General features: G+C 43.2%; 1 protein-coding gene across 4 annotated transcripts in view; it reads left to right on the top strand.

Moving 5' to 3' along the window:
* Nucleotides 1-25,259, top strand: part of HERC2 (HECT and RLD domain containing E3 ubiquitin protein ligase 2) — a 176,474-nt gene that overhangs the window by 24,109 nt on the left and 127,106 nt on the right. For all 4 annotated transcript variants that reach the window (XM_064484642.1, XM_064484644.1, XM_064484643.1 and 1 more), the window contains exons 4-12: nt 3,026-3,163; nt 12,341-12,560; nt 16,234-16,334; nt 16,828-16,984; nt 18,269-18,379; nt 18,932-19,103; nt 20,732-20,905; nt 22,575-22,763; nt 23,341-23,492. In XM_064484642.1, coding sequence (XP_064340712.1) covers nt 3,026-3,163; nt 12,341-12,560; nt 16,234-16,334; nt 16,828-16,984; nt 18,269-18,379; nt 18,932-19,103; nt 20,732-20,905; nt 22,575-22,763; nt 23,341-23,492 — 1,414 coding nt within the window. The remainder of the gene's footprint in view (nt 1-3,025; nt 3,164-12,340; nt 12,561-16,233; nt 16,335-16,827; nt 16,985-18,268; nt 18,380-18,931; nt 19,104-20,731; nt 20,906-22,574; nt 22,764-23,340; nt 23,493-25,259) is intronic.

Genomic DNA, 25,259 nt, shown 5'->3' with positions numbered 1-25,259 from the left:
GTTTTCCCCACAACCTTGGGGATCAGGAGCTTTGTTTTGACAGAGCCGTGGGCAGCGGAGTGGTGCAGTGGGAGGGTGCTGGGCTCCCAACCCAGAGGTGGATGCATGGAAACCATCCCCGGCTGCAGCCTCGCCTTTCCCCACAGTGCACGCCCCCTTCTCCCTGCCCCTCCTCACACTCTACGTTTCCCCAGTAGTTTAGATTTCAAGCTGAGTAAACCTGGGCTGTGGGTTCCTGTCTCTGTACAGTCACTGGTAGTGAGGATCTTCTGTGTGGTTATGGGGAAGATTTGGGGTCCTGGGGACCTGTCTCTTCTTCTTGGGAGAGCCCCCGGGGTTGGGATCCACATCCAATAAGGTCATTTTTTTCTTTACCCTGATGAGGGTCAAATGGAGGAATGCAGGAGCTGGCCCCACGTCCCCCACACAGATGCAGGTACTCCCCTGTCACAGAGCGGGCCGGAGGTGGGCTTCTGAGCTTTTACTGAGGATGGAACCAAAGCTGAGAGACGGTAACTGACCTCAAGCCTTGTTGCTTGTACAGATTAAATTCCAACAATCAGGTTTCCAGTCCAGGGTGCTTCTCTCACACTTGGGAAAAAACCAAAAATGAACAAATCTCTGTCCTTAATCACAAAGTCAGTAATGACTATTTCATTTTTCAATTTTTAGTGAAAAGTAGTATGTGAAAAACACAAGTGCCAAAGTTATTTGGCCTTTCTCTCTCTTGTCTTATTTTTTAAAAAGTTTTAATTCTGCACGGCCTTAATTTGTTACAGTGACAGTGGCTGTGGTATCTAAAATAACCATTGTTGTTTGGTCAGTTGCATTTGCGTTGCCCTATTGTAAAAGTTTTGCCTTCTAGCCAGTGTTTTTCAGTCTTGACTGAATATTAGAAACACTCGGGAACTTAAAAATGCTGGTTCTCAGGCCATACTCCAGATTACCTGAATCAGAATCTCAGGTGATGGGACTCAGGCTTGACGTGTGTACGTGTGCACATGTGAGCGCGTGAGTGTGTGTGTGTGTCTGTGTATCCCCCTCACCCCCTGCTTCTGATGTACCGTAAGAGTTGAGAACCTGATTCCAAGCCTGACTTTTACTAATGACTGAAGCAAATCTGTTGTGCTTAATTTAGAGGTTCTATGTGGTTTTATATTTGTAATGAATAAAACTGTACACATTACCAAAAATCTGTATTTAATGCCCAAGAGGTTGTTGGATATTTCTAAATAGATAAGAGAGGTACTGTTAACCGTAACTGTGGCAGGAGGTTGAAAGAAAGACATTTGAAGTGTACTAGTGACAAGGGCCCTTTCTTGGGCCTCAGGGGCAGAGGGTTGAGTTAATGACACTCTTCAGTTCCTGGAACAACATTTCTAAGTCCGTATTTTTAAACGTTTTTCTGTTGAATCTGTTTGTTTTTATGCCATTATAAGACACTCTGGTGTCTAATGTGCATGCATTGTAAATTTGTGTAAATGAACTATGTGGTTCCTTGGCCTGGGTTTGTTCCCTTTGCCAGGCCAGTTGTGTCTGGGGAGCAGTGGCCGCTGCGGGTCTTCACCCTCCACATCCTCCTGACCACCGGTCGGGGTGAGAGCTCTGTGGGCATAGCCCTTGGGGGACCTGGAGGACCTTCCATGTAACTCAGCCACCCTAGAGTGCTCTGCAGGCTGACTGCGGGGTCCGCCCTCCCTCCAGCTGCGTGTGAAGATTTGTGCCTCTGGACCCAGAGTTCTGCTGACACGTGGCATTATTTCGTTATTGAAGTTAGCATTGAGGGCTTACTCCCTGGTATGCATTGTAAGCACTTGGGGTCTAGCAGAGAGCAAAACCAGATGAAAAAGGAAAAAAAAAAATTCTACCTTGGAGTTTATATTTTGACTTTCTAACAAGTGCCAATTTGTTGAGTGTAAAGTAATATTTCATTGTTTTAATTTTTTTTCTAAATATGAATTTGAGTATCTCTTAATAGCATTAGCTAGTTGGGGTTCCTTCTATTGGATATCTGATATTTTTCTTACAGAATGTGGGAGTTTCTTGACTATTTGCCCCTTGTTGGTTTTATATATTTTTAGATACTCCTCACTGTTTGGGATATGATATACCCTCTTTTACAGATTTAGATGTAGAGTTGACCCCAACAACACAGGTTTGAACTACGTGGGTCCACTTATAAGCAGATTTTTTTTCAGTAGTTAATTCTGTGGCGCTGCATGATCCTTGATGGCTTGAATTGTTGGATATGATAGAACTGTGGATATGGAGGGCCAACTGTAAGTTACATGCAGATTTTTGACTGCATATGTTGTTCAAAGATCAACCGTATATTTCTAATTATGTCATATAGCAAGTAGTTCATTTAGGAAGGGCCTTCTAGGATAGGACACATTTACACCTCAAGGTTAAGATTAGTTCTCTCTTAACATGCTGTGTAAGGAGTTTCCATGACGTTTGTTCTTGACTAAAACTTGTCATTAGCCTCAAGTCAGGGTTCTCAGTTTTCTCCTGTGTGCCAGTGCTCTTGAATTATGCTCGTGTCAGAAGTCATGGCCCTGTGTAGCCCTGGTTCTCCGTTGGTGGTAGCCAGGAAATGTATAGAGTTGAAAATAATTTTAAAATCATATTCCCATTCTCCATCCTCCCTTCCCGTGGACACACAGCATCTGGAAATCACTGGATAAAAGCAATTAATGTACACATCAAAGATTAAGTTTCTTAGTTGTGAAATGTGGTAAGAAATTGATGGCATATTTTGGAGGACATGCTTCAAAGAAGAATTTGAGTGATACATTGATTTCTTTATTAAAAAGGTCACTGGACCATTTATTACTTCATAAATCACCCTGTAGCTGATGAGTCATGTAATTTTTTTCCCCCCAATCACCAAGTGGTCAGCTAGTGATGTGTGTTGTTACCTAACCTTTTCATTTCTGGGGCGACCTTTGCAAAGAGACGGGCAAGTGGATGATAACGTTTTAAAAGGCAAGTTATACACTTAAATTTTTTTTTAATTTTCCAGATGATGGTATTGATACTCAGATTGGAACCAAGAAAGAAGATCTGAATGACAAAGAGAAAAAAGATGAGGAGGAAACTCCTGCACCTGCATATAGGGCCAAGTCAATCCTAGAGAGCTGGGTATGGGGCAAGCAACCAGGTATTATGATCTGAGATGCTGGTATTTTGAAAGCTTGATCTGGTACTCATTTTCTAGATACTGTAAATGGGGTGGGGTTTTTTTTTGTTTGTTTGTTTGTTTGTTTGTTTTTTTGGCTCAGGAAATTTTATTTAACTGAACTAGAGTTGATTTGTAATGTTATGTTAGTTTTTGCTGCATGATGTTAGTAATTCAGTTTATATACATATGTGCCTTTTCATATTCTTTTTCATTGTAGTTTATTAAAAGATGTTGAATATAGTTCCCTGTGCTATACAGTAGGACCTTGTTATTTGTCTGTTTTATATATAGTAGTTAGTATCTGCAAATCCCAAACTCCCAATTTATCCTTCCCCACACCCTTTCCCCTCTGGTAACCATTAGTTTGTTTTCTGTGTCTGTGAGTCTGTTTTGTAAATAAGTTCACTTGTGTCATTTTTGTTAAGATTCCACATATAAGTGATATCATATGGTATTTTTCTTTCTCTTTCTGGCTTCGCTTAGTATGACCATCTCCAGGTCCATCCATGTTGCTGCAAATGGCATTACTTTATTCTTTTTTACGGCTAAGTAGTGTTCCATTGTGTAAATATACCACAACTTCTTTATCCAGTTATCTGTCAGTAGACATTGAGGTTGCTTCCATGTCTTGTCTGTTGTAAATAGTGCTGCTGTGAACATTGGGGTATGTGTATCTTTTCGAATTAGAATTTCCCCAGATATATACCCAGGGGTGTGATTGCTGGATTGTATGGTAAGTCTGTTTTTAGTTTTTTAAGGAATCTCCATACTGTTCTCTATAATGGCTGCACCAAACTACATTCCCACCAGCAGTGTAGGAGGGTTCTCTTTTCTCCACAACTTCTCCAGCATTTATTGTTTATGGACTTTTGAATGATGGCCATTCTGACTGATGTGAATTGAAGCCCTTTTGTAGTTTTGATTTGCATTTCTCTGATAATTAGTGATACTGAGCACTTTTTTCATATGCCTATTGGTCATTTGTAAATCTTGATTGGAGAAATATTTGTTTAGGTCTTCTGCCCATTTTTTGATTGGATGTTTGTTATTTTTTGCTGTTGAGTTGTATGAGCTGTTTGCATATGGGTCATGGAATTTTAAAAAATTGAACTTAAAATTTTTTTATATTGTGGTGGACCATACATAACATATACATTTTACCATTTCAGTCAGTTTTAAACGTACAGTTCAGGGACATTAAATACATAACATACTGTTGTGCAGTTAACGACCACCATCCATTGCCAGAGCCTCTTCATCTTCCTAAACTGAAACTTTTGTTCTTTTGTACTTAAATGATAGCTCCCTTTTCTTCCCTACCCCCAGCCCCTGGAAACCACTGTTCTACTTCATGTTTTCAGTGTTTTGACTAGTCTAGTTACTTTGTATAAGTAGAATTATATAATATTTGTCCATTTATATCTGGCTTGTTACTTTATTTAGCATAATGTCTTCAAGATTCATCCATGTTGTAGCATGTGTCAGAATCTCCTTCCTCTTTAGGGCTGAACAGTAGTCTGTTGTATGTATATACCACATTTTGTTCATCCATGGATGGGCATTTGGATTGCTTCTACCTTTTGGCTGTTGTGAATAGTGCTGCTAGAAACATAAGTGTACACAAGTTTCAGTGTCTGCTTTCAATTCATTGTGTTCATACCTAGGGTCATGTGGAAATGCTGGATTGTGTGGTAATTCTGTTTAGCTTTTTCTTCCTTCCAGTTTTATTGAGAGTGATTGACATACAGCACTGTATAAGTTTAAGGTGTACAGTATCAATGATTTGACATATATGTATGTGTCATGAAATGATGACCACAGAAAGTTTAGTGAACCCCATCATCTTATATGGATACAAAATTGAAGAAATGGGAAAAAAATTTTCCTTGTGATGAGAAATCTTAGGGTTTACTCTCTCAACAACTTTCCTACATAATAGACAGCACTGTTAATTAACATTTATCATGTTGCACGTTACATCCCTGGTACTCATTTATCCTATAGCTAGAAATTTGTACCTTTTGACCTTCCTCATCCCATTCTCACACATCTCCACCCCCTGCCTCTGATAACCACAAATCTGATCTCTTTTCCTATGGGTTTGTGTTTGAAGTATAACTTACTTTACTATGTTAGTCCGTGTTACACAACCTGATATTTCTGTACATTTCAAAATGATCACCACAGTGAATCTAGTTACGATGTTACCTAATTAATGACTGTATTCCCTACCCTGTACATTTCACACCCGTGACTCATTTCTTTTGCAGCTAGTTATCTGTACGTCCTAATCTCCCTCACCTATCTCTCCACCCATCCCCAACTCCTCTCCCTTCTGGCAACTACCTGTTTGTTCTCTGTATCTGTGACTGTTCATGTCTAGTTATGTTTATTTACTTGTTTTACTCTTTAGATTCCACATGTAAGTGAAATCATATAGTATTTGTCTTTCTCTGACTTACTTCATTTGGCATAATACCTTCTAGGTCCATCTGTGTTGTCACAAATGGCAAGATTTCATTCTTTTTTATTGCTAAGTAATATTCTGTGTGTGTGCGTGTCTACATCTCTATCTGTATCTATCACATCTTCTTTATCCATTCATTTATTGATGGGCATTTAGGTTGCTTCCATATCTTGGCAACTGTAAATAATGCTCCTATGAACATAGGAGAACTTAAATCTTTTTTAATTAGTGTTTTTGTTCTCTTCGTATAAATACCCAGAAGTGGAATTGCTGGATCATGTGGTAGTTCTGTTTTTAATTGTTTTGAGACATCTCTGTACTATTTTCCATAGTGGCTGTACCAGTTCACAGTCCTACCAGGGTTCCCTTTTTTCCAGTTCCTCGCCATTTTAGGCCAGTGTTTCCTTATTGGTTTCCTCTATGGATGATCTGTCCATTGATGTAAGTGAGGTGTTTAAGCCCCCTACTGTTACTCTGTTACTGTTAATTTCTTCCTTTATGGTTGCTGTTATTTGCTTTATGTATGAGGTGGTCCTATGTTGGGTGCATATATATTTACAATTGTTATGTCTTCTTAGATTGATCCTTTGATCATTACATAATGTCCTTCTTTTTCTCTTGTAATAGTGTTTGTCTATTTTGTCTGGTATAAGTATTGCTACCCTATCTTTTATTTTCAGCTGGAGTAGCATAGAATACCATTTTCCATCCTCTCACTTTCAGTCTGTGTATGTTTATAGATCTGAAGTGAGTCTCTTGTAGGCAGCTTATTTATGGGGTTTGTCTTTTTTGTCTATATTCAGCCACTCTATATCTTGTGAATGGAACATTTAGTCTTTTTACATTTAAAGTAATTATTGACAAATGTATATTTATGCCATTTTGTTAATTGTTTTGGGGTTGTTTTTGTAGTCCTGTGCTGTTCCTGTCATCATCTTCTACTCTCTTGCCTTGTGACTTGATGACTGTCTTTGGTATTATGTTTGATTTACCTATTCTTTTTGTGTGTGTGTGTGTATTTATCACAGATTTTTGGTTCGTACTTACCATGTGGTTTGTATATGGTAATTATTTTCAGTTACTGACTTCTTAAGATGAAATGCAAATCTAAACAAGGGCCTTGCTGGGTAGAGAATTCTTGATTGTAGGTTTTCCTCTTTCATCGCTTTAAATATATTGTCCATTCCCATCCGGCCTACAGAGTTTCTGCCGAAAAGTCGGCTGTTAGCCTTGTGGGAATTTACTTGTACACACTTGCTGCTTTTCCCTTGTTGTTTTTAATATTCTCTTTAACTTTAATTTTCGCCATTTTAATTGCGGTGTATCTTGGCATGTCCTCTTCGGGTTCATCCTGTGTGGAAGTCTCTTTGTTTCCAGGATCTTGACGTCTGTTTCCTTCCCCAGGTTAGGGGAGTTTTTAACAACTATGTATTCAAGTAAGTTCTCTGCCCTTTATCTCTCTCTTTTCGGAGACCCTTATAATGCAAATATTTGAACATTTGATGTTGTCCCAGAGGCCTATTAAACTGTCCACATTTTCAAAAATTATTTTTTCTGCTCAGCTCAATTGATTTCCAGTACTCTGTCTTCCTGTTTGCCTATCCTTTCCTCTTCGTTAAAATTCTCACTGTGTTTATCCATTCTTCTCCCAAGTTACTTGAACATCTTTTTGATCATAACTTGAGCTCTTTATTGGGTAGATTGGTAATCTCCACTTCACTTAGTTCTTCTGGGGATTTATCTTGTTCCTTCCTGTTAGGAACATGTTCCTCTGTCACTTCATTTTGCCTAATTCACTGTTTTTATTTGAATTTGATAGGTTCATTTCCTGATCTTGGAGAAAGTGGCCTTTTGCAGGGCACATCCAGTGCATCTCAGAAGCATATTCCCTTCTTGTCACTAGAGCTATATGCTCTAGGGGTGCCCCTTATGTGTGTTGTGTAGGACCTTCGATTTTAGTGGGCTGAGCTTGGTCTGGTAGGCAGGCCCAGATCCCGGCACGGCTGACTGAGAGACGTCCCAAGATGTTCTGGAGCTGGTGTTGGCCCACTGGTGGGTGTAATGGTGCCCAGGGAGTCCCTGGATTGGTGCTGGCCTGCTGAAGGCGAGGCCAGGGCCTGGAGCTAGTGCTGGCTCACTGCTGGAGGTAGGGTCTTTGTTCGCAGAGCCTGGGGTTCCCAGAGCTGGTGTCTGCCACCTGGTGGGTGAGGCTGGTTCCAGAACTAGTACTGGCTCACTGGTGTGTGGAGCTGGGTCTTAGGATCTCTTGCTATAGGGACCTAAGGTCCAGAATTGGTGTTGGCTCGCATATGAGTGGGCTGCATCCTGGGCTCTCTGGTGGACGTGGTTGTATCTAGGGCAACTGGGGTTCAGGGGATCCAAGACAGTTGGCCAGTTGATCAGTGGGTCTGTGTCCTCGTCCAGTTAGTTGCTTGATCTGGGGAGTCCAGTACTGGTGTTGACAGGCTGGTTGACGGAGCTGGATCCTGGCACTCATGAGCTAGAAGGAGGATTTCAAGATGGTGTTTGCCAGCTCCAGTGTCCTCGTGGTAGAAAAAGCTCTGAAAAATGGCTCTGCCAGCGTCTGTGTCCCCAGGGTGAGCTCCACTTGCCTCTTGTCTTCCCAGGAGACTCTTAAGATCAGCAAATGGGTCTGAGCGAGACTCTTTTCAAATTACTGCTTCTGCCCTGGGTCTCAGAGTGTGTGAGATTTTTGTGTGCATCCTTTAAGATGGAGTCTCTTATTTCCCACAGCCCTCTGGGTCTCTCAAAAGTGAGCCCTGCTGCCTTTCAAAGCCAAACATTCTGGGGGCTCATATTCCCAGTATATCACTCCCCCCCCCGCCATGCTGGGGTGCCTGATGTAGGGCTCAGACCTCTCTCTCCTTGGGGAGAGCTTTTGCAATTGTGATTAACCTCCCATTTGTGGGTCGCCCACCTGAGGGTATGGGTCTTGACTGTACCGCATCTCCATCCTTCCTCCTCATCTTGGGGTTCCTTCTTTATATCTTTATGTGTAGAAGATCTTTTTTGCCAGTCTGCAGGTTTTTCTCATCAATATATGTTCTGAAATTGTTGTAATTTTGATGTGCCCTTGGGAGGAGGTGAGCTCAGTTTCTTCCTACTCCACCATCTTGGCCACTCCCTCCTGTGGGAATGCTTTTAAAAATATTTGGTAGCATTCTCCAGTGAAGCCATCTGGGCTGTTAAGATCTGCTGCATATTTAGTCACTCCTACGCTGGGTGCATAAGTATTTACAAATGTTATATCCTCTTGTTGGACTCACATCTTTGCCATTATGTAATGCTCTTCTTTGTCTTTTATTACAGTTTTGTTTTAAAATCTGTTTATCTGATACAAGTATAGGTACCCTAGCTTTCCTTTAGTTTTCGTTTGCTTGGAATATCTTTTTCCACCCCTTCACTTTCAGTCTGTGTGTTGTGTCCTTATGCCTGAAGTGAGTCTCTTGTAGGAGTCTTTTTTTTTTTTTTTAATTTTTATCGAGATGTAGTTGATTTACATACTCTGTGTCTTTTTATTGGCAGATTTACTCCATTTACATTTAGAGTATTATTGGCATGTTTGTTTTTATTGCCATTATGCCAATTGTTTTGTTAAGTTTCTCTTCCTCTGTGATTTTATGGCTCTCTTTAATGGCATTCTCATTATCTTTTGTGTATCTAGTACAGTTTTTTGTTTTGTGGCTACCTTGCGGCATACGTGTGACAGCTTGTTATTGCAGTCTACTTATAACAACCTAATTTTGAGCACATTTTAAGCTTTACATTTTTATCCTCCCTCCCATGTTTTATGTATTTGATGTCATAATTTACAACTTTGTATCTTGTGTGTCCCTTAAGTATTTTAGTTGCAGTTATTTTTACTGCTTTTGTCTTGTAGCTTTTATACTCAGCTTATAAATTATTAATCAACTATTTTATTATGTGTTTACTTTTACCAGTGAGACTTATACCTTCAATTGTTTTCTTGTTACTAACTAATCCCTTTTCTTTTCAGCTTAAAAGACTCTTTTTACCATTTCTAAAAAGGCTGCTTTAATTATAATGTGTTTTGTCGTGGGTGTCTTTAGGTTCCTGTTTTTTGGAACTCTCTGGACTTCCTGTATCTCAATGTTCGTTTCCTTCCCCAAGTTAGGGAATTTTTCAGTTATATTACTTCAGATAAATTTTCTGCCCCTTCCTCTGCCTTGTCTCCTTCTGGGATCCTGATAATGTGACTCTTAGTCCACTTGATACTGTATTGTATATCCCTTAAGCTATTTTCACATTTTTAAACTGTTTTTTCTTTTTGTTGCTCCGAGTGGGTGAATTGCAGTGCTTTGTCTTGGAGTTCGCTGATCCTGCTGCTTCACGTAGTGTGCTGTTGAACCCCTCTAGTGTATTTTTCAGTTCCACGCAGTTTTATTTTGCAAGGGTATTTTCTCTCTTTATTCAGATTAGGCAACTTCTGTCTTCTAATTTAGTGATTTATCTTTTTTTCTCATTCTACTGTTGAGTCTGTTCACCAGATTTTTAATTTTGATTATTAAAATTTTCATTTCCAATTTTCCATTTGGTTCTTTTTTTTTTAATAATAAATCTCCTTTTTTTTGGTCTTAGGTTTTCTATTTTTTCATGTTTCAAGCATGTTTACTGTTGCTTTTTGAAGCATTTTTATCGTGGCCACTTTAAAATCTTTGTCAGAATATTCTAACATCTCTGTCATCTTGGTATTTCCATCCGTTGATGGTCTTTTTTTTTTTTTTTAATCTTTTTAATTTTGAGATAACCAAGATTTAGATACAGCTATTAAAAAAAAAAACAGAGATATTGATTGTCTTTTTAAAATTCATTTTGAGATTTTTCTGGGTCTTGGTGTGATGAGTGAGTTTCTGTTGAAACATGGACCTCTTCATGTAATGTTCTGAGCCTCTGTTTTGTTGGCTTTCTGTGATGGTGTTCTGGCTGGGCAAGAGTGTGATGTACCTTGTTACTGCCAGGTGGGGGTGGCAGTTCTACTGGCTCCCCACATGGTCCCATGATTTGTTTGTTTCTTTCTTTATTCACCCACTTGTTTCAAAGTGTCCTACGATGAATGACTGGCTGGCTAGGCATTCAGGCTTGGGCAAGGCAGACACAGGTCAGACACCAGGGAGAGGAGCGTGCAGGTGCTCAAAGGCCTGAGTGCTCACTTTGAGCTTCATGGTTGTTTCTGGGCTTTGCAGCTAAAGAGAGGAGAGTCATGTTATTATTTAAAAGTAGAAAAACAAACAAATAAAAAAAAAAAAAGAAAAGGAAAAAACGAAGAGAAAAATAAAAAGGAAGAAGAATTTTTTAAAGTAGGAAACTGACTATTGAGAAAGGTGAAGCTTTTTCTAGAGCTGATTTCTGGAAGAAATTCTGCACAGGGGATGTGTAGATGACCTGTCCTTGCGGGGCTGTCTCAGTGAAGCCCCACATGTGTCTGCAGGGACCCAGGCAGCTCTCCGTGCTCCGTGTGAAGGGTAGGGATGGTACCTCATGTGTAAATCTTTCTGCTGCTTCATCTTGAGCCCGATGTGGAATTTAAAGTGTTTTTTTTTTTTTTTTATCTAGTTTTCTGTTAAGTGCTAACTTTCTTAAGTAGTGGAGCTTTCCAGACCTAGCATCCAACCCCTGGTGTCTGGATGTGCATTTCTGTGCCAGAGCGACTGGGTGGAGAGAGAAGCTTTGTCCTGGTGGCCTCCCTAGAGAGTGGTGAGGTGTGTCCATTCGATGCCTGCTGTGATCTCCTTTCCCATAGGAAATACATGTTCAGGTCATGGGTAGGCAAAAAACCAGCGTCTTCCATATAGGAGTCTTTAGGGGTGTGATTGTTGTCTTGTAGAATATGAGACTGCCAGACTGATGACTGTTTTTGCTTCATGGCTGATAAATGTCAGAGACAGAAGACAAGCACAGGACACATCCCCTGCTGTCACCACCACTGGGTGCTCTACTGGTGTAGGGAGTTGGCGGAATGCAACTTAATTTACAGTTTAACTTAAGGCAGCTTTGTGGTTAATTGCAAGACTAGACTCTGAATTATTTTCATTTATGTAATTTTCTTCTAGGGACTTAAAAATAAGTCCTTAATTGTAGAAGTTTTCAAACATACACAGTAGAGAGAATAGTATAATGAAATACCACTTACCAGTAGTACATTCTAACAAGTTATTTTATTGTCCTTTGAAATAATCCCCTAAATGTTACCTTTCATGAGCCAAGTATGCTGGGAAATTTGTTGAAATTTTGTTTTTATTTTGCATTTTGTTTCATAACATGAAAATGGTGTAGAGTTTTCCTCTCTGTCTCGGAAATGTGTTGCTTGGTAAGTATTGACTTTGTAATTTTGTGTTAAAAAATTTTATACCGTGTTAACAGGAGGCAGTATACTATGGTGGATGAGAGTGGTCTGTCCCGTGTGCCATGCCCACCTGGGTGACCTTGGGCAAGCTCTCTAGGCCTCAGTCTCTCCTCCATGGAATGCATGCACGCTGCTACCTCTCGATGGTGCCTGTGAGGGTTACCTAATGTGTGTGAAGTGCTCAATACCGCTTGCCGCACGTGTCAAGCACTGAAGTGTTACCCGTTATTGTTACCCATTTGATCAGCATTGCAGTAAACTGCCCATGACGTTGAGAGGTTGGATGTTTTCTCTCGTTTTCTAGATGTGAATGAACTGAAGGAATGTCTTTCTGTGTTGGTCAAAGAGCAGCAAGCTCTGGCCGTGGAGTCAGCCACCACCACCCTTTCAGCCCTGAGACTCAAGCAGAGGCTTGTCATTTTGGAACGCTATTTCATTGCCTTGAATAGAACTGTTTTCCAGGAGAATGTCAAAGTTAAATGGAAAAGCAGCAGCGCTTCTTTGCCTCCTGTGGACAAAAAAAGGTAATAATATAATGAAGAAAGAATCCTGATACCAGCTAAATATAAAACTCAGACTGTTTTATTTGGGAAAGTTTAATTAATGCTCTCAGCGTAGCCTCTTCTTTCATGTCATCCTTGCGTTCCCTTTTTTCATGTTCCGTATAATCTGAAGAATGATTTTCCCAGTTTGCTCAAAAAGCAACAGGGTATGAGCAGTGCTATCTGTACCATCATTTTAAAATAGAAGACCCTTTTCTATCAGTAACTGTAGAAGCCAGTCAGAAGTTTAAACCAGCATGTCCAGATTCGAAAATGGGATCTGAGTAGTACATCCTTTTTATTTTGACTTGTTTGGGTGCTGGGTAGGGAGTTGTCAGACTGCCGTGGTGCTCAAGCTGGTCTAGCTGGGGCATTCTCTTCTTAAAGAGATGCTTTCAGGTACATGACCTTCAATATATTGGCATACATCAGCAGGTCTCCTTTGAAGCATTAACTAGTAGCCACTAGAATGCTCAAGATTTGTGTAAAATTGTACTTTTCCAAAATACAGCAGTCTACCAGACTTTTGTTCCCCGAAGTCTAGACTAGATTTCCAGATAGAACTCATTTTATGTAGTTAAGTGAGTTGATGTTCTTTGATTGTAATACTGACTTTCACTCGCTATAAAGTGCATGGGAAGTACAGGAGGTGGAAAGAAACAGGTGGAAAAAACCGTATTTTTCCATCCGGAGACATAAAGTGCTAAGGGTAGCACATTTCCTTGGTTTTTTCCTTGAATCTGGTTGAATTCACATTACGTGTCATGTATTTGATCGTAGTTTTAAGATAAACCAGGTGACAGAGGGTTCCTGCCCGTGTGGTGATAGCCAGTGGCACAGTTCTTTCGTTCCTTCTTTTTTTTTTTTTAGTGTTTTTTTCTTTTAATGAGGGGAGATAATTTGGTTTATTTATGTATTTGTTTTTGTAATGGAGGTTCTGGGACCTGGGGCCTCATGCATGCTAGGCATGCACTCTACTACTGAGCTGTACCCCTCCCCTCCTCTTCGTTCCTTCTTGAGTGGAAGGTGGGCAGCCGCCTGCGATGGTGATGCCCAGGGAGGGTCTGTGTATGTGGGGGGTGGTTTCTAAGAGTCTCTGAGCACTTCCGTTGAGTCAGCCTGCACTTCCTAAGATGCAGGAGTGGCTGAAAGCCCAGCTGACTCCCTCTGTGCTCTTTCCTTTGTGGTGATGTAAGAGCTGATGGATTTGTCGAACTCTTTCTTTCATTAAATGGAGGAAATTTCTACAATTAAAAAACTTTTTTTTTATTTTGACATAATTTGTGAATTCACATGCAGTTGTAAGAAATAATACAGAGAGATTCCTTACACCTTTCACCCAGTTTCCACAGTGGTAGCCACTTGCAAAATTAGTACAAAATCATCAGAACTAGGATATCAACTTTGATACATTTTACCTGTCTTCCTCTGATTTCCCATTTTATGTGCCCTCAATTCTGTGTGTGTGCATGTTTCCATGTGGTTTTATCACAGGTGTAGATTTCTGTCAGCACTGCCACAGGCAGGGTACGGGACAAGGATTCTTTTTTATAGCTGCACCCATTAAAGCTGTTCTCCATATCTATTTGTAACCTTTGAGGTTGACTCTTCCACTCGGCATTATTCCCTTAAGATTCTGTCCATTAGGAGGTGCACGTGTCGTCACTGGGGAGCAGGATTCCATGGATGGAGGTCCCACAGCTTTACCCCTCACACGCTCACTTATTTATAATTTTTGAGTATTATGAGTCAAGCTCCTATGAATATTTGTGCACAGGTGTTTGTGGGAGCCCAAGTTCATCTCTCTGGAATAAATGCCTTAGGGTGCAGTTGCTGGGCCTACGTTTAGGTTTGTGAGACATTGCCATTCTGTTTCCAGAGTAGCCGTGCCATTTCACAGTCTCACCAGCCATGTCTGAGAGGTCCAGTTGCTCCATACCCTCATCAGCACTTGGTGTTATCAGTTACTTACTTTAGCCACTGTCGTAGATGTGTAGTGTTATCTCCTAAATTTGTATGGCTTTCTTTCCCTGATTTCTCCACTTGTTGGGTAGTAGTGGGTTTTACCTTTTTTGTGGAACTAGCTATGGATTGGATAGTTGATTGGTGTGGATGGGGGTGGGTCCAAGCTATTTCTATTTGTTTTCTTAAGTATCTATAAAAGAGAGAGCCGCTTGTTGAAGATTTAGCAATTTTTATACTGTCCAGATTTAGGACTGTTGGGCTCTTTCTCCAGGGACAGGGTCATGGTTGGTGAGGGGGCCGCAGCTTCATGCTTCTCCTGGGGTGGCTTTCTCAGAGGGAGCCCTGTGCCGACTGCTCCTCCCACCTCTGAATTGACTCAGCTTGTGTACTTCCTGGATTTAGACCACATATGTTATTGTACATCTGTGTCTTGTAAAGCTTGTAATTCTCATTCAGTCTAAGCTTCTTTATTCCTTTAAGATAAAAGATACTCCTTTAAGATAATTGTTTTAAGATATTCCTGTCTCCCAGGCACCCAGTCCCCTTGTAGGAGGCAGCGACTGGGTAGTTTCTTGTGTTTCCTGATAGAACTCGCCAAGCACACACCCTACGCTATTCAGCATTCACAGACGTAGCATTCCAGCTGCCTCTGTTGGGTCCACGTTCCATACTGCTAGTTTGACTTGATATTGTGTCTTGAGGAGATCATTCCATATCAGTACCCATCTTTTTTTTTTTTAATTAAGGTGTAGTCAGTTTACAATATTGTGTCAATTTCTGGTATACAGCACAGAGCTTCAGTCATACATGGATATACTCAGTACCCATCTCTAATAGCCTTTGCCCCAAAAGCAAATTATAATAAACTCGAGGAATAGAGTATATTGTAGAAATACTCAGCAGTACAGAGTTGAAAATAAAATCGCTTATGACCATGCATGATTGAGTTTCCATTGTCCACACATTTTTGTATTCTAGTTTTTTTTTTAAGATGATTTTTATGGTATACCATTATATAACTTCTTAAAACATGCAAAATGAAACCATCTTGTTAAATTAACATATATAAGTAGTAAAAAGCCTAAAAAGGTACCTGAGAATGATCAGCACTAAATTCAGGAGAGGATAACCTCAGCAAGGGGCGGGGGCGGGGGCCGGGTGAAGGAAAACAGCACAAAAAAGGGGCCTGCAAGCCAGGCGGTCACAGAGGCCTGAACAGGGGGAGAAGCGGCGCAGATCCCACAGGCCTGGGTGTGAGTCTCGGGCACTTATCCTGTTGTGCTTGGGGTGCTCCCCACCCCTCATCTGCTTTTTCTTTACTTCATGAGGTATGAGGTTTAACCCCCCCTTTTATGCATTTATCTGTTTATTTTCTGTTTACCATCTCTCCCTCCTCAACTACTAATATTAGCTAGCTTCCTGAGATTTTTTCATGACCATTCTCACAAGTCATTTAACATTCTTTGTAAATACCTTTTTTTTCCCCTCTCAAAGAGAAAACTTTTTGTTTACAAAGGATGTTTGATAACAGTTTTTAAAGCGTGAAACTTGAAGTCATTTGTGATCCTGTCTCATGAAACCCATTGATCAGATTTTGGGAGAAAGCCTTCCGTATTATTTATTGTATTTTAGTAATTGCACATGCCTCTGACTGACCAGTTCTCACAGTCCACGTGTATGTTGTCCGCAGTTCCCGGCCCACGGGCAAAGGCGTGGAAGGCCTCGCGAGAGTTGGATCCCGAGCCGCTCTCTCCTTTGCCTTTGCGTTCTTGCGCAGAGCCTGGCGGTCAGGTACGTGTGCCAGTGTGTTCTGTTTTCTGCCACATCAGTATTTGTGGGTTCTCTTCTCACTTCTGCCACCACATGCCCCTGGGTTGATCCCAGGTGCTCTCTGTGCCTCATTTTCCTTTGTAAAATGAGAGGCTTCAAAGCCTGTTTGACTTTTCAGGTCTGTGTTACTTGAACAAAAAAAAAAGTAGGGGTGGTTTGTATGCACACATATCCCAGGTAAACCACTGCAGTGCCTTAGTGCAGATTTATTTTCTAGGAGAGCCAGAAATTAGCATTGCTCACAGGAGAGTCATAAAAGAAAGAATTGACCTTGAGATAACTGTTATATTTTGGTCTCTGAGTTCTTGGAGTAGCCAAGAGGAAAATGAGATTGAAAATGTGGCAGTGGCATTCTCTCCCTCTGGGGGAAGGAGATCCGCCTTGGGGAGTGGGGCGAGCCCTGCCCATGTTGCTACTGGGGATGGGCGGCCTCATCTGCCGTGTGTGTGCCCAGGGGAGGACGCGGACCTCTGCAGCGAGCTGTTGCAGGAGTCCCTGGATGCCCTGAGAGCCCTGCCCGAGGCCTCGCTCTTCGATGAGAGCACAGTGTCTTCCGTGTGGCTGGAGGTGGTAGAAAGAGCAACCCGGTTCCTTCGGTCTGTTGTGACGGGGTAAGTCACATCTCACTGTGTGAATGGTTCTGCCATGTTTCAGCTTGTCTCACCTTCTCCTTAGAGCTAAGAAACCTAGTAGGTTGGTTCCTGGTGTGTGTTTGCAGCACATCCTCAGCAGTAGGATTCCAGGTCTTGGTTCTCAGCTTTTTGAACGTGTGCCTCTCGATATTCTGATTGGATCTAGCAATCTGTCACATTGAATGGGATGGGAAATGGAGAATGCTTTTGCGATTTATTTTTCTCAGATGTTTTATGATAATGAGCTCCTGCTGTGTCCCCCTTAGCGCACGTGCAGGTGCCGCCATTTTGAGTGGCAGATGTTGTCTCAGGACAATATGGGGTTAAACAGTTGCTCAAATTCGAAATCTTCAAACCTGCAGCCAGTCTTCTTAGTGTAAAAAAATTTGAATGTGGATCGTTTTTCTGTAAGGAAAACCATGAACTCTGGTTTTGGGTGCTATGTATTTTGGTTAAAGGTTTTTAAGTTTGAAGAAAATGTATATACTCAGTACAGAATTCAGCAACAAAGAGGAAAAGGGAGTCTTCTCATTCCCTTCACCAGATGCCACTGCTGTGTCCCTTCCAGCAAGCGGGGACATCAGTGGTCTCTGTGCATTGGCTGTGACTTTGGCTCCCTGGAGTGCTTTCGTGAAGGCATTGCCATGGGGTTTGGGGGTGAGTTCCCTGAAAAAGGCTTGGAATTGATTTTAAAAATTCAGCTGTAATAGTGGTTTTGGAAGAGCCTCCCTCCTCCTTCTTGGGTTAAGAAGACTTATTATTTATTACTGGGGAACAAGGCAAAGTTAAAATTATTTCTTTGATCAGAGATAAAAATAAGCATAGATGTTTTATCTGGAATCTTAGATGGTTTTAGAAATTGATTCTTCTCCAGTTCTACAGAAGAATGTTGATACTCTAATAGCCTCACATGTCACTGAAACTAGAAACATGTCTAAACATTTTTCCACTTGTGTTTTGGATGATGTTATAGGTAGTCTTATGCTGCAGCAACTTGGAGTATGTCTTTTAACATAATCATCTTATAGTATCTGAATTAACACTTCTAATAAAAGCATATCCTTACAAGTTAATCGCACACTTTAGAATCTCTGATTAAATTTGAGTAAGCAAGTCTTGGAGACTTGATTCTAAATATTAAAAATGTATTTCTCCATGGAAGAGTGAATATAATTAATTTAACATTAATGACATGCTCATTTTAACATGCTGTCTTTAAGCTCTGTTGTTCCTTTGGCCCTGCATCCTCCGCTGTCATTTCAGGGATGTTCATGGAACGCCTGGTACCAAAGGGCCGGGAAGCATACCCCTGCAGGACCAGCACCTGGCCCTGGCCATCCTGTTAGAGCTGGCTGTGCAGAGAGGCACACTGAGGTGAGGGGAGCCACAGGCCCGGAGTACTGTAGGGAGACGCCCTGTGTCTGAGCAGCTGTTGCATTTTATCTGCATTTCATATTTGTGATTGTAACAAATGTGTGATGTTGTGTGATCAGAGAAACGTGTCCTAGGAAGGGCCCCCTTCTTTCAGACCTGGGCACACTTAAAGTTTTCTTCACTTCTTTTTTTATGTTCAACTTTCTAGTAGTCAAGGAACTGTCCTTTGTTTGTTTCTTAATTTTCTTTAAATAGTTATTTGTATTCTATTAATTTAAGGTCCTAGAAATTCCCTGTTAGAAAGTGCTATTTGAGCTTCTTAACTGATTGTACATTTCTTATCCACAGAAGATGGGTGTCTTGTGCTAAAATCTTGGCATTTGTTTATAGTGATTTTAATGCCAAGAATTGTTTTCATGGCTTTGTTTTAGTTTCCCGTCAAATCTAAAGTATTTCTTCAATTTCATTTAGCCGTCTGCTTTTACTTTTGACAGACTGTGGGAAAAAAGTTACTCTGTTTTTTCTAGAGAGTAAAGATATTTTCTCTCTTAGCCAAATGTTATCTGCCATACTGTTGCTGCTCCAGTTGTGGGACAGTGGGACTCAGGAAACTGACAACGAGCGGTCTGCCCAGGGCACCAGCGCCCCCCTCCTCCCTCTGCTGCAGAGGTTCCAGAGCATCACCTGCAGTAAAGACGCCCCTCATACAGAGGCTGACGCTCACGTAGGTGTCATCGCGAGACTCGGCGCTTACGTAACTTTCTTTGTTTCAGTTACGTTGTAAAGGAGTTAGTCTTTTACAAACAAGGCCGGATCACACGTCTGTGGTGTAGTTGCCCCAGGGGGAGTGTGTATTTGGCAGTTGCAACAGCGAGTCAGGTGTGGAGCAGGTGTGGGAGGTCACGGGGCAGAACATCCCAGGAGCACAGTCAGATTCTGTGCAGCAGCTGAGGGGTGGCCACAGCCAGCTGCGTCCTGCAGACCCCAGGCCCTCTGTTTGTTCTGGAGTGTGTGTTTAGCAGGAGGAGTGTGTCTCTTATCACACAGCAACTTATGCTTTCAGGGAGACCCACCTGCTGCCTTGCTGGCCACGCAGTCTGTGCGGGACTGGAGTCGTCAAGCCCTTTGTGTTTGTGGGTTTGGTGCTTGTTTGCTCCCAGCAGCCACATGCATTGTCCTCTGGCTGTGATGGGGCTGTGGAAGACAAAAGAAGGCACTCTCCCCTCCACGTGGGAGCAAGTTAGTAGAGGCAGGAAGATGGGTAAAAATCCTGACAGTATTTCAGGAACAAAGCGTGAAAGTCAAGTGCGTCCTTAGGGGACTTGCAGTGATGACCTGGGGAGGCGGCGCGGGGAGGGGAGGGGAGGCCGTGGTGGGGAGGTGCATGTGTCTGGTCCAGGGGTGGTGCTCCACCGTGAGGCCTCACTCTGTCTGCGCTGAGAGTGCACACGGGTCGCCTGCTGGTTACTTCGGATTGATTTTGTCCTGGCCTGAAGAGCCAGAGAAGTCTTCTATTCCCTCTCCACACCCCTCCGTGTGCCATTTCCGGGGAGCACCTCCGATCAGCGAGCAGCAGCTCTGCTGGTGTCACAGAGCCGAGTCTGGAGTGCACACTTAAAAACAAGTATTAGAAAAAGAGCATTGGAAGTAGTGGCTCACCATGACGGCCCTTCCTGGGCGCAGGGCACCACAGGAGGTGTGTTATCGAAGCCATCACTGTGTTTAGTCCCAGGATGTTGAGGCTGGTGGCCGAGCAGGGCCTACCTGGGCCTAAACCCCTGAGACCGCTGCTTTTTAGAGGTACAGGTTTTATCTTGCAGGTCTTTTCTGGAAAGACTTAGCCATCCTGTTTCAGCCTAATTATTCTATTACTTTGCAGTCATTGATGGTGATAAGGCTCTTCTGCCTTTAGAAGAAGTAGAATTAGTCCTTCATGTGCAAATAAACTTAGGTTTTCTGATGAGCAGGCAGCATGTAGATTAAAGTAAGTGGGTTTTGTTTGCAGTTTTCAAAGCTATGTTGAGGTACAGGGCTGTGTTCCCAGGAAGCTTGCTCTGTGTTCTTTGAAGGGCCCTTGGGGTGGGGAGCCTGCAGAGTGGCTGGGATGTGTCCCTTAGCTGTGTGAAGTCAGCGCACAGGGGACGGATGTGTAGACATGGGGGCGGTGCCAGGTGCAGTAGGTGTATAGATGTCAGCGCATCGGCTGCACTTTTTATTTGAGAGTCAGAAAGCAGCAGATTTATAAAGAATGTCTAACTGTGAATACCCAGGAGTGGTTAAAGGCTAATGGTGGTACTTAAATTTTCTCCACCGTTTCGTTTCTGAAGATGCTTCTTTACATTTCTTCTCTAGCTTCTATCTGGCCCTCTGAGCCCCAATGAGAGTTTCCTGAGGTACCTTACTCTTCCTCAAGACAACGAGCTTGCCATAGACTTACGACAAACTGCCGTGGTTGTCATGGCCCACTTGGACCGCCTGGCCACCCCCTGCATGCCGCCTCTGTGCAGCTCCCCGACATCTCACAAGGTATGTGTGGAAGCCGTGTTGATTCCCTGTGCTTGTGCTCCTGAGTTCTCATTCTGTACCTGGGTCTGGAACTGGGGTGGAGCTGGCTTTCAGCTCATAAACATGTGCACACTTAAAGGTGTTGCTAGTGATGAGCGATGAGCAGGCCGAGGCGCACAGGGTCCCCCCGGGACCCAGGTTCCAGATGCAGGTGGCGCAGCCCCAGAACCCCCTGTGTTCACACAGCCACGTGCTGTGCTGCCTTCCTCTGATGTGTCTGACACTAATCTACGTGGGGGGGGGGCGCCTGCCACAACCACCGAGTGTCGCACACGGTCACATCTGGTCATCACGCCACCGCCCCGTTGTGCGGAGAAGGAGGCTGCCATTGGGAGTGGGGGTGAGCTTTACCAGGGTCACACAGAAGAATCCTGGTTTTGAAACCAGGTTTTTCAAGTTTTAGTTTTTAATATGAAGAGTATTTATTGCATTTTGCTGTTACTTATTTTTTCCAAATAAGTAATACATTCACGTGGTTCCAAAATAAAAACTAAATGCAAAACCACAGTCAGTTCCTCCCCTCCGCCTCCCTTCACCCAAGTTTCCGTCTGTGGCTTCTCACCTTTCCCATCTCTTACGCATCCCGTCAGCCTTCTCCGGAATGACTGTCAGTGCCAGCACGCTGCATCACTTCTGTGGCTGGTTTTCTCACTGAGCAGTGATATTGAGGAGCTCTCTGTAAGCAGGGCTTCTCTGTTTATCTTTAAAAGCAGCCCGGTGGCCCATGAGTGACTGTATCGTGACTTTAAGACCAGCCTCCTATCGGTGGACGCTTGTGTTACTGGAGGTTTGCTGCTCAGCTGCTGCTGTGACGGCTGCCCCGCACCTCCGCTCCCCTGTGTGCGCGTGCGCAGCGCCGACACACCTGCTGTGCCGGACACGTGAGCTGAGTGTCCCCACATTGCTCTGCTGTGGCTTGATCCCTCTCAGCTCCACCAGCAGCGGGACACTTGTCTCCCAGGCTGTGCTTAGGCCTTCGGGTCCCTGCCTGTAATAGTACAGAATGGTAACCTGATGTGGTTTGAGCATTTCAAAATATGTTTAAGGTCTCCTTGTTCTCCTTTTTACTGGACTCTGTTAAAGTGAAATGCTGTGGAAACAACATTTTCGATCACTTCATCTTACACTAACTTGAGGCAGTGTGTAATGATCTGAGTTATTTCGATTTTTAAAAAAAATATTTTTATTGAAGTATAGTCATTTTACAATGTTGCATCAGTTTCTGGTGTCCAGAACAACACTTCAGTCATATAAGAACATACGTATATTCGTTTTCATATTCTTTTTCACCATAAGTTACTACAAGATATTGACTATAGTTTCCTGTGTTATACAGTAGAAGCTTGTTTTTATCTATTGTATATATAGTGGTTAGTATCTGCAAACCTCGAAGTCCCAGTTTATCTCTCCCCACCTGCTTCCCCCACCGACCGCCCCGGTAACCATAAGTTTGTTTTCTATGTCTGTGAGTCTGTATTTTGATATTTTGAATCAGCTTCTTTCTTTTCTTGCTTTGTTTTGATCTTACTGTATCTCAGTGTTACTCCTTGCACAAATTATTCTTTCTTTTGACTCAGAAAGAACTTTTCTGGCTGCCGTAAAGAAAATATTTTCTTACTTTATCTGACAGGGATCATTGCAGGAAGTCATAGGATGGGGGTTAATTGGATGGAAATACTATGCCAACGTGATTGGTCCAATTCAGTGCGAAGGCCTTGCCAGCCTGGGGGTCACGCAGATCGCCTGTGCGGAGAAGCGCTTCCTGATCTTGTCCAGGAATGGCCGGGTGTACACGCAGACCTACAACAGTGACACGCTGGTGGGTGCTGGGCTCGCTTCCCCTGGGGGTCTCTCTGCTATGGATGCTGCAGAGTTCTTGTCTTTCTTTATGCTGATTGATTTCTGAAGATTTATAAGCAAAATCATTATATATTATTAGTCGTGTTTAAAAATCTTAATCGCAATCATTATTGTCAGGATTTGGGGGCAGAGTTTCTTAGTTGTTAGGCTCCGAAACTCCTTCTGGTGCCAATTATAGCCAGCCATTGTTCTCGTTAGACTGTGGGGACCAGGAAGTGACAGTAAGGACCCATGGGGACAGTGGCAGATTGGGACGTGTGTCCAGCTAAAGGAGGGTGCCCTTCACCTCTGGCTGCAAAGTTCCCTCCTGCGGGGGCGGCTCACTCCTGCTGCCGAGCACGTGCAGGCCGCCTGGCCCCTGTCGTTCTGTTGGTGCTGGGCAGGGCGGCTGGACAACCGACTGGCAATGACCCGAGGTTCATGTTTTTCAGTTCAGGAGGGGTTTGTTCAAGTAAGGTACCTAGTTGAGGCGAGTCGTGCTGTTTCCTTTGACCTGGGAGTGCTTACTAATTTTCTTCCTGTTTTTACCCTTTCAGGCCCCACAGCTGGTCCAGGGTCTTGCCTCCAGAAACATTGTAAAAATTGCTGCCCATTCCGATGGTCACCACTACCTGGCCTTGGCAGCCACTGGAGAGGTGTACTCCTGGGGCTGTGGGGACGGTGGACGGCTGGGCCACGGGGACACTGTGTACGTATGGCTGGTTCCTGTAACCAACACTCTATCCTTTTGTGTTGCCGTATCCAAAGGGGTGGCACAAAAAAGTGTGTGAGGTGTTTTCCATCTGCTTGGACATGTAGGGCCAGGATGGAGAGACTGCCAGGATGGATCAGCCCCCCGGCGACATGGTGGGAGTCCTGCCCTCAGTACCGAGGGTGACTTCACTCGGCCTTTGTGCCCCTCCCCCCAGCTTTGGCTACACCAGTTTTAGCCACATCTGCCACACCGCCACGGTGGAGTTTTCTAAAGCGAACCCCACATTCCTCCTCCTTCATTCACGGCTTGAGCATATCTCTATCAGAGGAGGTCCCCTCTCCTTAAGCCATACTGTCATTTTCACAGCTACAAAAATCAGCAGTTTCTTAATATCTTATTTTGTGGAAACTTTCGATTATTGTAAGGGACCAGAAATAAAACAAAAGGGTTGTTCTAAATGCAAGGCTGTGAAAATAGAATTCCAGTGGCTGCCTGAGAATCACAGGGACCCTTTCATACGTTGTTGTGACTGGAGCCTGTTGGAGAAGACACTGGCCTGAGGCTGAAATCGAAGGTGCAGCCCCACCTCCAGCGGGGCAGAGCCATGAGCAGGGGGTGGGCAGCAGCAGAGTCGAGAGGAGACTGTGGAGTGAAGACGGGCGTCCACCAGGAAGGATTCCAAACTGTGAAAAGAGCAGAGTCACGCGTCTTGGGAGCTAGCATTCAGCAGACCTTATATGCCAAACCTGACTATGTAGGGGATTCAGACAGATGTGGTAAAAAGAGAGTGGAAAAGAAGGAGTGATAAGCACAGAACTTAGAATATTGTGACTCTCAGGTTGGCAGTGGGATGGGATCAGCATAGGGTGCACAGGGCTTGAAAGGCTTGAGATGCAGGATGGAGGCATGAGTCTCCTCACTTCCCTTATGTTGTTTATCATTTAGGATGCATAAAATATTTTGTAATAGAATAGTACCCAGTTGAGGTTAAGTACTCAGTTGAGTATCTTGTCCTTTGCTCAAGGAGTTGAGGAAAGGAAAGGCGATCAGTGCCAGTGGTACACGTTGCAGAGAAACTTTGGGGCGGTTGAAACTTGAGCTGAACGGAAGAAAGGGAGATGGTTTTGGAGTAGAGTCACATGTCTCCCTCTCTGCATGTGCCCCCGCCTGTGTGCCTTTATTTTGCAGGAAAATGGGTCACAGACAGTAAAGCGTGTCTTTGGAGAGGCTGGAGGAGATGTTTCCAGTCACAAAAGGCATATTCCAGGTTATAAGCATAGGACGCTTTACTAATTTTGAAAGTGAGGAATCAACTAGTGAGACTTTTCTACCCAATTAATCCTTACTTTTCATTTGTAAAGTCTGGATTGAAGTGTGATTAGCAAACCTTGCTCCATCATTCCTTTTTCATTTAACAGATATGTGTAAATTTCAACCACCTGTACAAGGTTTACAGGTTTATCAGTTTTCCGTGTACAGTTTGGTAGGCTTCTCAGATGCATGCAGTCAGGAACCACCATAACCGAGATACAGAGTGTTTCCATTACACACACCACCAACCCCCCCAGCCCAGCTTTATTTGGACCCTTTTGCTGCCAACCCCTGCTCCCTACATCCAGCTCCTGGTGACCCCTGACCTGCCCTCTACCCCTTGGGGGCATTCTGTTTCTGGCTCTGTCACTTGGCACAGTTCCCGAACTTCATCTTCCCCTGCTGCTGAGCGCTGTCTGTGGGTAGGCCACCGTTCAGACCACCGTGACC

The sequence above is a fragment of the Camelus dromedarius genome, chromosome 4, assembly GCF_036321535.1.
Source record: "Camelus dromedarius isolate mCamDro1 chromosome 4, mCamDro1.pat, whole genome shotgun sequence".
In the NCBI taxonomy this organism is placed as follows: domain Eukaryota; kingdom Metazoa; phylum Chordata; class Mammalia; order Artiodactyla; family Camelidae; genus Camelus; species Camelus dromedarius.
Note: the sequence above shows the minus strand (reverse complement) of the source record. Positions and strands in the feature narration are given on the sequence as shown.